At 35.7% G+C, this 10,615-nt stretch overlaps 1 protein-coding gene across 1 annotated transcript; it reads left to right on the forward strand.

The window, feature by feature from the left end:
- Positions 1-9,713: 9,713 nt before the first annotated feature.
- On the forward strand, positions 9,714-10,103 carry LOC123231659 (baculoviral IAP repeat-containing protein 5-like). The gene has a single exon (XM_044657944.1). The coding sequence runs from the start codon at positions 9,714-9,716 to the stop codon at positions 10,101-10,103; it is 390 nt and encodes a 129-aa protein (XP_044513879.1).
- Positions 10,104-10,615: the final 512 nt, after the last annotated feature.

The raw sequence follows: 10,615 nt of genomic DNA on the forward strand, positions 1-10,615 counted from the left end.
TCATAGTGGGAATTACTATGACAGAATGACTAATATAACCAAAAAGGAAAATGACAAATACTAGAAGGAATGTGAGAAAATTGGGCATCTTTGTACTGTTGGAGGAATTGTAAACTGGTTCATCTATTCTGGAGAGAAATTTAGAATTATATCCAAAGGGCTATAAAACTGTTTATATGCTTTAGTCCACAATACCACTATTAGGTCTATAAGAGATAGATAACAAAAAGGAAAATTACCTATGTATGCAAAATATTTATAACAGCTCTTTTTTTTGATGGCAAAGAACTGGAAATTGAGGGATGGCTGAACAAATTTGGTATATGATCATGGAATACTATTGTGCTATAAAATTTTTGTCTATTTTTTTTACATCATGATTAATTGTTGTTTGTCCTTTATTTTTGAAGAGGACCAATGACATCACAAGGTAATGTCTTGACTTGTGCATGAATTGGATTTAAATGAGGCAGAGTTACACAAAGTCATCTGCTTAACTCTCTCTCTTCCAAAGTCATTGAAGTCTAGTTGCAAGGAAAAAAGTAAAGATAATTGCTGTCATATATGTGTGACCAAGCTCTAAGGATTCCACAGTACCTGCTTCACCTGCCTTAATGGCAACAGGAACAAACTGTTCTCATCTGCACATGCTATTGTGGAAAGTCTTCACATGCTTGGTATAGACAACACCATAAATCATGAATGGCTTTGTGGCCCATGACTAATAAGAAAAAAAGAGACTGTCCACCTCCAGAGAAAGAACTTATGGAATCTTAATGAAGATTTAAGCATACTATTTTTCATTTTTTTCTCCTACAATGTGAGTAGGATGGAATTATGTTTCAAGATCAGATATGTGTAACCTATGTCAAATTGCTTACCATCACAAGGAGGAGGGAGGGAAATGAGGAAGGAAGAGAATTTTAGAATTCAATATATTGAAAACACAAATGTTAAAAAATTTTATATGTAATTAGAAAGTAGGATTTAAAAATAAAACAACTCTCAAAAATGATGACTTTATTGTTGTAATATAGATCAAATAAATGAATGTATGTAAAGTGTCTTTTAAACCACAATGCTCTCTATAAATGTCAAGTTTTCCATCCACATTTGCTTTTTTCCTGACTTCCGTATTTTTATTAATTATACCACTCTTCTCCTAGTCACCCAAACACAGAACATGGGAGTCACCTTTGCCTCCTTCATTTTCTGTCATATTTTCTCCTCTTTTCTCCCCCACATTCAGTCAGCCATGAAGTCTTTTATGTTTTATTTCTTTTATATCTTTCACACAAATACCCTTTTTCATTATCATTACCAGCACTGTAGAGAAGTGTCTCATATCCTTTTGAAATAACAAATGATCTCCCTTTTTCTAGTCTTTACCTTTTCTAAACTACTTTTAAATGTGTGTGTATGAGAGGGGTATATTTCTAGGAAAATCTAATTTAATTAATGAATGAAAACAAATTTATTAGGTGCTTTTTATGTACCAACTACCATATTCAGTTCTGGAGATATATATATAAAAACAATGCTTTCTTTCCTTAAGGAGTTTATGTTCTAAAAATAAATTCCCTAGAGCACTGGGAATATAGGAAGGGAGATCTGGTCTTAAGTCATAGGAACAGTAAGTTGATATATTGAGGAATAAATTGGCAAGACATATCTAAAAATGGCACTATAAAAAGTGGGAAGTGGGAAGGATGGAGTAAGTAGAATGGAAGTTTCAGGCATATGGAAAAACTGACTTTTTAGATAAATGGATAGTATATAAAGGTGAGGCATGATTTGAGGACAGGGGTTAGCTTAATGATCTGGGTTTTCCTCCTTCAGTCATCAACCAAGAGTGCTGAAAGAAAGGGAAGAAGAACAAGTTAATAGGATTAAGGGTGAAGATGACATGTTATAAGTCCAAAGGAGAATACATGTGTGGGTAGGAAGAAGCACAGCAGTAGTCACAAGTGGAACACAAGACATCCTGAATGAGTAGCTAGATGTCTTGATCAGAATGAATAGCTGATAACAAGAATCTTGGAGTCTTGATTCCTTTATCTATAACATATAAAGTGAAATTAATTATCCTAAAGACTAATTCTAGCTTTTACTGTTATTATTTTATATAACTTCTTATAATCCCAAACCATCAATGAACTACCTTCTTCAGAATATGTTCAAAATTACTTTCTTGGTCATCTTTGATTTGTCTTCAAATTGTATTTCAAATGTTATTTCATAGCACACTTTATCAAATAAATTACTGTTTAAGAGAATTGAATTACTTGTCTTCCCTGATTGATGCCTTCTGATTTAATATCTTTGGGCTTAGTTCATATGTATCTCAAACTAGAAAAATTTCTCATCCCATTCTACCAATATTTCAAGACACAAGCCAAAAATTTTTAAAACTCCCCTGATTTTAATTGATCTCAAGTATTTAAATGATAAATATTGAATAAATATTAACTTAATTATTGTTAGAGGAACAAACAGAATAGGTAATTACGAATGGATTATGAAAAGAAAACCCTCTTAGCTCCTCAGGGTTATCCCTAGGATGCTGAGGAGAGATGTAATAACTGCAATCTGGGATCCAACCTGATAGTCTGAGTGGGATTGGGATACTGAGAACAGACAATGTAATTTATCATTTTGCTATAGTCTTTAGGTCTCTTCCATATGTTATTGATACTTTCTTTTTCTTTTTGGTGCTTTAGGAATACATGCAGTTTGATTCCTACAAAAAAAAAACTACAGATAATGAAACATTCATTCTTGGTTAAATTGCTTTAGTTTTTGTTTAAACAGAATCTCTTTGCACATCAACCCAAGAGATGGAGAGACAAGCAGGGGATTTACTAGTTTTACAATGATGCATGCATTTTATGCAAATTACATGTTAATACTTTAGAATAAGATATAAATGGAATGGAAATGAACATTTATTCCTGAAGTCATTTCCTAGAACACACAATACTTACAGCCATAACTTGATATGAATAATGTTGATATTAATTATTACTGCTATTGTTTCAATTGAGTACAGAGTCTGATGGCATTTATTCAAACCCTGATCAGCTCCATTTAACAATTGTTTGGTAACATTCTGTGATAAATGACACAATCACTATTACTTCCTTTGGTGTTCATTGTTGGAATATGAACCATGCTGAATTGTTTTGGTATTCATGTGGATGTAAAGTGTAATTCCACAGGAATCCCTTTGCAATTTGCCAGAACATTAATTAATGCTACTGTACAAATATGAGTAGATAACTTACATACTGAAATGAAGTAGAGAAAGCCACACATTTCAATTTAATAATTATAGTACTTTTCATTTTTATAACTAGCAGCTCTGTGTATGGAGTTAGAGGAGGCAGACACATATATGAATATGACGATGAGGCATGAGTGTTACTTGAAGACATTATTATGTTATGCATCTAAAAATTAATATTAACTTATATCAGACATTGTAGTATCCTTCTTTGGCTCTGACCATGCAGTTTTGGGGCTCCTGGATAGTTCCAGGGTATTTACTCTTGAGAAGGCTTTCAGATATCTATTGATCTTATTGTCATCTTTAAAAATCAATCTTGAATGCTACAGAAAATTAACTTATGAATGTTGCTAGAATATAAATTATAAGTAGATAAATATATAATATCAAATTTTAAGTTGAATCTTTTTATTAGCCATATTCCTTTTCCCCAACAAGGCTGTCTAAAATATCTACAAGTTATTAAAATGTCAAAGTAGAAAGTTAATAATAAAAGAAATAGGTTTAAGAGAGAACAAAGACTAAGGCTCCTGCATCTTTGAGCTTCTCTGTGCCCCTCCCTCATTGCATCTTCATGTCTACTTTTTCTCCAGTATGATTTTGTACAGCTCCTTTTATGGCCTTCACATTTATGAGCATTTTCTTAGGAATGTGAACAGGGTTCTTTTCCCTGACTGATGAGTTGGGAACTCAAATGATGAGCTGGTTTGAGAGATGGATATATTGGGCCTAGAACAAGAATATCCAGGAATTTCTTTAATTGGTGTCGGCTTGCAATAGAAGTAAAGTCTTCTGATCAGCAATGGGTTTTTGTACATGCCTTTCTCTTTAAAACCAGTATCTTTTTTAAATAAAAGAATTTGCATTTCATTGTATCAAAGGCATCCTCTTTGATTTCAGTCATGATCCCTTTGGGTGGGTCCTCACTTCTCCACTTTTGCATCCTAGCACTATGATGGCAAACCTATGGCATGTTTGCCAAAAAGGTCTCTCTGTGGATATACCTGCAGTCACCTACCAGATTTTGTTTCTAGAAAGTGAGAGGGACTCAGCGCAGAGCTATTCCCCTCTCCCTATTCATGTGCCTGAGAACATTCCTCACTTTACCCGCCTCTCTTCCAAGCAGCCCAATGGGGTGCTTCCTCAGTCCCCTGTCTGGAGTAAGATGCTAGGGAATGGAGTGGCTTACATGATAGGTGGGAGTGTTGTGCAGATAGCACCCTGTTGAGTATGTGGTGAAGGTGATTCTTATGGTGGGGTTGGAGAGGAGTTAAGTTTGAAGGGAGCATAGATCATAGCGTGGCACATAGCTAGAGGGAAGCAGAGTGCTGGTGCCACTTTCCTCTCCCTTTCACATGCACCTCTTATCACTAGTCGCTTGGTCCAACGGCCCAATGGGAGTGCTTCCTCCTTCCCCTTTCTTTTGTAAGGGCAGGGCTGGGGAGCAATATGGGGGCGGTGGTGTGTGACACTGAATCTCTTGCAATGGCTGGCACAGTATTGGTCTGGGGGGTGGGGTGGAAGGGGGGTCCAGCACTCCATCTCTTAAAGGTTCAACATTACTGCCCCAGCAGCAGATCCATCTGGGTGGCCTCTATCCAAAACTGCCTCTAGAGTTTTGGGATAATAGGAAGAGTAAGAATTTTCTTGGGTCACATTTTTGGTAAATAAGCACACATTTCCAGGAAAGAAAGAGACATCCTCCATAGTGTGGCTCCCAAGAAATCTAGAGCAGAACTATCAATTTGGCAACCAAAGTGGAAAAAGGCATAAGTCTGCCTCCAAGGCCAGGGGTCAATTTTTTCTACAATAGTATATCTTCTCTCTATTGCTTGCTATCCAGATGAAACAAAAAAGGAAGAATTTTGGGCCTGCTGCTAGGGTGGTGACTCAGCCTCCCTCCCAAGTTGCTACTGGATGGCTTCCCTCTATAAGGTGCTGCTCCTAGGCAGCTGCTTGATGATAGTCAGATATCCATCTTCTTTAAATACAGGTGTCAGGTCACAGAGAGAGTTGGTGACTGTGTGCTTCACAATCTTGTCCCACACAGAACAGTTTAAGGCAGCAAGCTATTTGTGGTAGGTACTGCTGCTACAGCCCTTCTCCTGAACTCTATGATGGGAGAAAGACTCCTGACTATCCCCTTTGGTCTTTGGATAGGAGGTCTTCTACTTCCAACACCAAAGAAGATGAAGAGTCATTACTTTCCATTTGAAAAAAGACCACCTTTTTTTCTGCTGGGGCCTTGGCAGTAACCAGGGTGAGTACACACGACAGGCTTCTACCATATGACAGATCTTTGTTTGATAATGGTGCCATTGCCAAAGTCAATGAGCCTTTCTCTTTCTGGAGATACAACCAAGTCTTTGAACCATTAAAAGAGTCCCATTCACTTTTATATATAAAGGCCACATTCCTGTGTTTCACATTCTTGATAGATCTATTCTTCAACTTTTTCACTTGTCACTCAGAATTTTCCCACCTCTTCTACTTAATTTTGCCAGATCCTATGTAATCCTGTTCCGTGATATCTGAATTGTTTCTTTCTGGCCATTTGCAGTATTTTTTCCTTGACCTGTAAGCCCTTGAATTTGACTATAACATTCCTGGGAGTTGTCTTTTGAGGATTTATTGTAGGGAGTGATCTGTACATTCTTTCAATGTCTATTTTGACCTCTTTTTAAAAAATATCATGACAGTTTTCTTGCATAATTTCTTCTAATATGGAGTCTAGGCTTTTATTTTGTTCCAGGCTTTCAAATAATTCTCAAATTGTCTCTCCTGGATCTGTTCCCATGTCAGTTGTCTTTTTAAAGAGCTATTTCATATTTCCTTCTATCTTTTCATTCTTTTGATTTTGCTTTGCTATTTCTTGCTTTCTTGTGAGATCATTAGCTTCTATTTACCCAATTCTAATCTTTAAAGACTGATTTTCAGCTATGATTTTTTGATTTTCCTTTTCAGTTCGGTCTATCCTGCTTTTCATGGCATCCAGCAAATCAGTTCTGGTCTCCAATCTTCTTACTTCATTTGATTTCTTGCCTTTTTCCATTTGGGAAATTTGTCTTTTAAGCTGTTATTTTCTTTTTGTATTACTTTCCTTTCTTTTCCTGAGGTAATTAGAACAGAAGTATGGATGCACATATATGGGGAGGAGGGAGAGAAAGAAGAAGTAGTGGCCTTAAATGCTGATTCTAACTATATTTTCCAGAATTCTAGCAAAATATTTAGCTCAAATTAAAAGTTTAATAATTGTCTTTTGATTGATTTGATTATTATCAAAATTTTTTTGTTGGTTGATAGATACTAAAGGTCTGAGTTAGGGCAATGGAGACTCAATGCAACAATCCACATGACGAGAGAAATATACATAATATGCCTAAGAATGAATAAAAGAACAGAAAATACAAAAAAAGGTCAATATGAGTTTGATTTTTGAATAAATTTAAATAGAGAACTGATGAAATAATACCTCAGATAAGAGATAAACCAAGGTACAGTAGGGATGTAATAGTTTTCAAGAAATCTCAAGGCAGTCCACTTAAAAACCAATGTTTAACATATGTGGCTCAAGAATGGATGAGAGAAGAAAACTATGAAAGCATGAGTGATACTTTTAACATATTTTAACAAATTAGAGTAATAATGAATGACTAATTATGAAATTTTTTGAATGAAAGTATAACATCCAGAAATGTAGCAAGAATTTTATTATTTACTCTACTGGTGAGGGCCAATGACAAGAATATTATTCAATCAAAAATTGCTAGATATTTACATTAATGTGCAGTTAGGTTTTTTAAAGGGACAACAAATTGTATAATGGATTATGCTTGGTCTTTAGAAGATTGACAAACAAGAAGCAATAAAATGTCAGAATTTATTGTAATTATAATAATGTAATTTTAAGAATAGTGTTTTTTACTTTATAAAATACTTCATTAACCAAAATCTTAATTCACAATATTCTGTGTTTCAATGAATTGTTGTTTTTGCTTTGAATATCAGCAAATACTTGGATGAAAAGAAAGGATTCTATTGGGCAAAATCAAATAGGAGAAAAACAACAGTAGTAATATAACCATTAACCAGTTGAATTAGCATATCCTTGTTCTGGGTAAAATATGTGATCACTAGTAAGAAAGACTCTTGGGAAAAATTTTAGAGGAGACATAACTGCTCATAGGTAGTACAGGACTTAGAGGTGTAGCCATGAGGGAACCATTTGAATACTGATGATGATGATAGCTTGCATTTTTATATTCATTTAAGGTTTGTAAAATGTTTTATGTACATTATCCTATATCAGTGGTCCCCAAACTTTTTTGGCCTACCACACCCTTTCCAGAAAAAATATTGCTTAGCCCCCTGGAAATTAATTTTTTAAAGTTTAATAGCAATTATTAGAAAAGATAAATGCACCTGTGGTCATTACCACCTCCCTGGATTGCTGCAGCACCCACCAGGGGGTGGTAGCACCCACTTTGGGAATCACTGTCCTATGTGATCATTACAATAACTCAGTGAAGTAGGCAGTCTTGTAATCAGCATTTAGTAGGTGAGGAAAATGAGACTTCAAGGCCTCAATTAATTGAATTGCCTAAGGTCACAGAGGTAGTGTCAGGGGCAAGCTATGTAAAACAGGAAAAAATTATCATTTGGACCGAATATTTAATAGTTTTGGCTGCCAGGAATTTAGTCTATTCTGAATGATTTTTATGTTAATTTATTTGCAAAATTTAGAAAGAGTGAAAGTAAGAAAATAAGAGAGAGGATAGGGTAATATATCTAACCTAACACACTAAGTATTTTGCTCTGGCCCCTGGCTCAAATGAGGCAGGGCTAATTAGTCCTCAGCTGGAGGGGCCTCAGTCTTGATCTGAGGGCCCTGTGATGAATAAAGCTGAGGCTTCAGCCATGAAGCCTCTCTCTACAGAGGAGATCTCTCCAGAGGGTAGTCCCTTCAGAAAATTCAGGAAAGAGTCAGTCTTTTTCATTCACCCACATGGTAGTTCTAAGGAGAAATAGAAAACAGTTAAAGGTCCTCAGCCAGAGCTCCTCCAGGATGCTTTCCAAGGTGAAAGAGAGCATCCCATGAGGTCCTGGTCACTTTTAAACACCATTCCTTTTGTCACTTCCTGTGCATTCCTTCTGTTTACCAATTACAGTTAAAGTTTTGGTTAGACTGCCCAGTGGGCAGTCAGTTGATTCTGATGTGTCACCTACTTTTGTACATTTAGGTTAGAGACTTCCCCCACTCAAGTGTAAGTGTTGTGTTTACACTTTTGGTGATTAAATCTAAAATTGGGCAGGTTAGAGTTAATCCCATCTCCATAGTTATCAACTCAGGTTTTCCTGAATTTTATCCAAGAATTATTTTCACTATATCTTGATGCCTGCTTATTAGCAAGGTAGAGATCTGTGAGCAATATCCACCTTACTGGAGTCAGTAACTATTACTGACCCTAAGGTTATTGCTAAGATTAAGAGATTTAAGTATGAGAAATAGAAGGTGAAGGAAATCATAGTACTAATAGTTGATGGAGATTTCCTGGAGCATATCTACATAACCTAGCAACTATGGAGAATAATGAAGACCACATACTCTGTTCCTCTGTCATCCCCAAAGCCCAAACTTTGCATAAATTTAGCACTTGATTAATTATGTAATGAATGTATGAATGAATGAATGCTGATGATACAGTTAATTCTTCTTAGACAGTAGATATTCATGCATATATTATTATTTTAAACCCTTAACTTCCATCTTAAAACCAATGATTGGTTCTAAGGCAGAAGAGCAGTAAGGGTTAGGCAATGGGAGTTGAGTGATTTGTTCAAGGTCAAATTGCCAGGAAGTGCTTGAGGCTAGATTTGAACCCAGGATCTTCTATGTCTAGGCCAGGTTCCCATTCACTGAACCACCTAGCTGTCCATATATATATTACATAAATTTCTTCTGTTTCCTCCTCTTGAAACTACCATGGGTTCTATCATTTGCTCCCAGCATGATTTACTTAATTATAAATCAAGAATTCTTAAACTTTTTGGTGGTGCGACAGACCCCTTAGGCAAGTAAAGCCCAAGACATATGTCTTAGAATTTTTAATTCATGAAATGAATAGATATATAGATATGAAAAGGAAAAACTATGTAAAAATAGAACTACACTCCTTTTCCTTTTAATTTATTTTACTATTTCAATATTTTATTCTTCCCAATTACATATAAAAGCTTTTTATTAGAAATTTTCTAAAATTTTGAGTTCTAGATTCTCTTGCTTCCTCTTGCCTCTCCCTTCTCTGTGAGAATAAGCAATATAATATAGGTTATGCTTGTAATATCATCATGGAAGAAGATATTCTTTAAAATCTAGAAAGAAAATAAAATGAAAAATAGTGTGATTTTGGTGGTGGCTGAATTTGAAATGGTCTTCATTAGCAGGTCCAAGATGAGTGTCCTACTGTTGCCTCCAATGTGGCAGCTTTACCTGCTGGATACTTGCATCTCTACCTTCCAGAACTGGCCCTTTATGGAGGATTGCACCTGCACACCAGAGCGGTTGGCTGAAGCTGGGTTCATCCATTGCCCAAGTGAGAACGAGCCTGATTTAGCTCAGTACTTTTTCTGTTTCAAAGAACTAGAGGGCTGGGAACCAGAAGATGATTCCATGTTGGAACATAAAAAGCACTCATCTAGTGACTTCATTGGCATTAAGAAGAAGATTGAAGATTTAATACTCAATGAATTCCTGAAACTGGACAAAGAAAGAGCCAAAAACAAGACTGAAAAGGAAACCTCCCAGAAAAATAACTGAATTTGAAGAGCATGCAAAAGAAGTATGGCATGACACTGGACAGTTGGTGGCTTTGGAGTGACTCCTTTCTCCTTGATACCTTATCTCAAAGATTAATCATTAACTATGAGCCATATTCTCCAAATATTAGTGTGGAATTCATTTAATGATGCCTTTTAAAATGATAGAACTATGGGAATTTGACATTTGACTTCATCAGCTGTTTTTTGCTTGAAGATGGTGCCAGACACAACTTGATTCCCATCTTATTCTGCTTATGTTTATAGTGTTGGTGGCTTCAATCTTTTTTGAGCTATTTTTAAAATTTCGCATTTTTATATAGCTACCCCCTGGTCTTGCCAGTGTGAGACCTGGATAAGAAGTAGAATGGACTAAGTATTGAATCCATTTTTATATTGCTATTCATGACTGATAAAGTGTCCCATAGTTATTGTTGTTATCTGTGGTATTTGTTGCCTGGCCTTTCTAGCTCTGAATCCTGAAATTGGAGAACTAGAAATGGTTTGTGTGTG

Source organism: Gracilinanus agilis, chromosome 1 (genome assembly GCF_016433145.1).
Source record: "Gracilinanus agilis isolate LMUSP501 chromosome 1, AgileGrace, whole genome shotgun sequence".
Taxonomy (NCBI): domain Eukaryota; kingdom Metazoa; phylum Chordata; class Mammalia; order Didelphimorphia; family Didelphidae; genus Gracilinanus; species Gracilinanus agilis.

What these genes read in the sequence shown, in the direction of transcription:
- LOC123231659 (XM_044657944.1), top strand. Translation starts at nt 9,714, where the DNA reads ATGGTCTTCATTAGCAGGTCCAAGATGAGTGTCCTACTGTTGCCTCCA.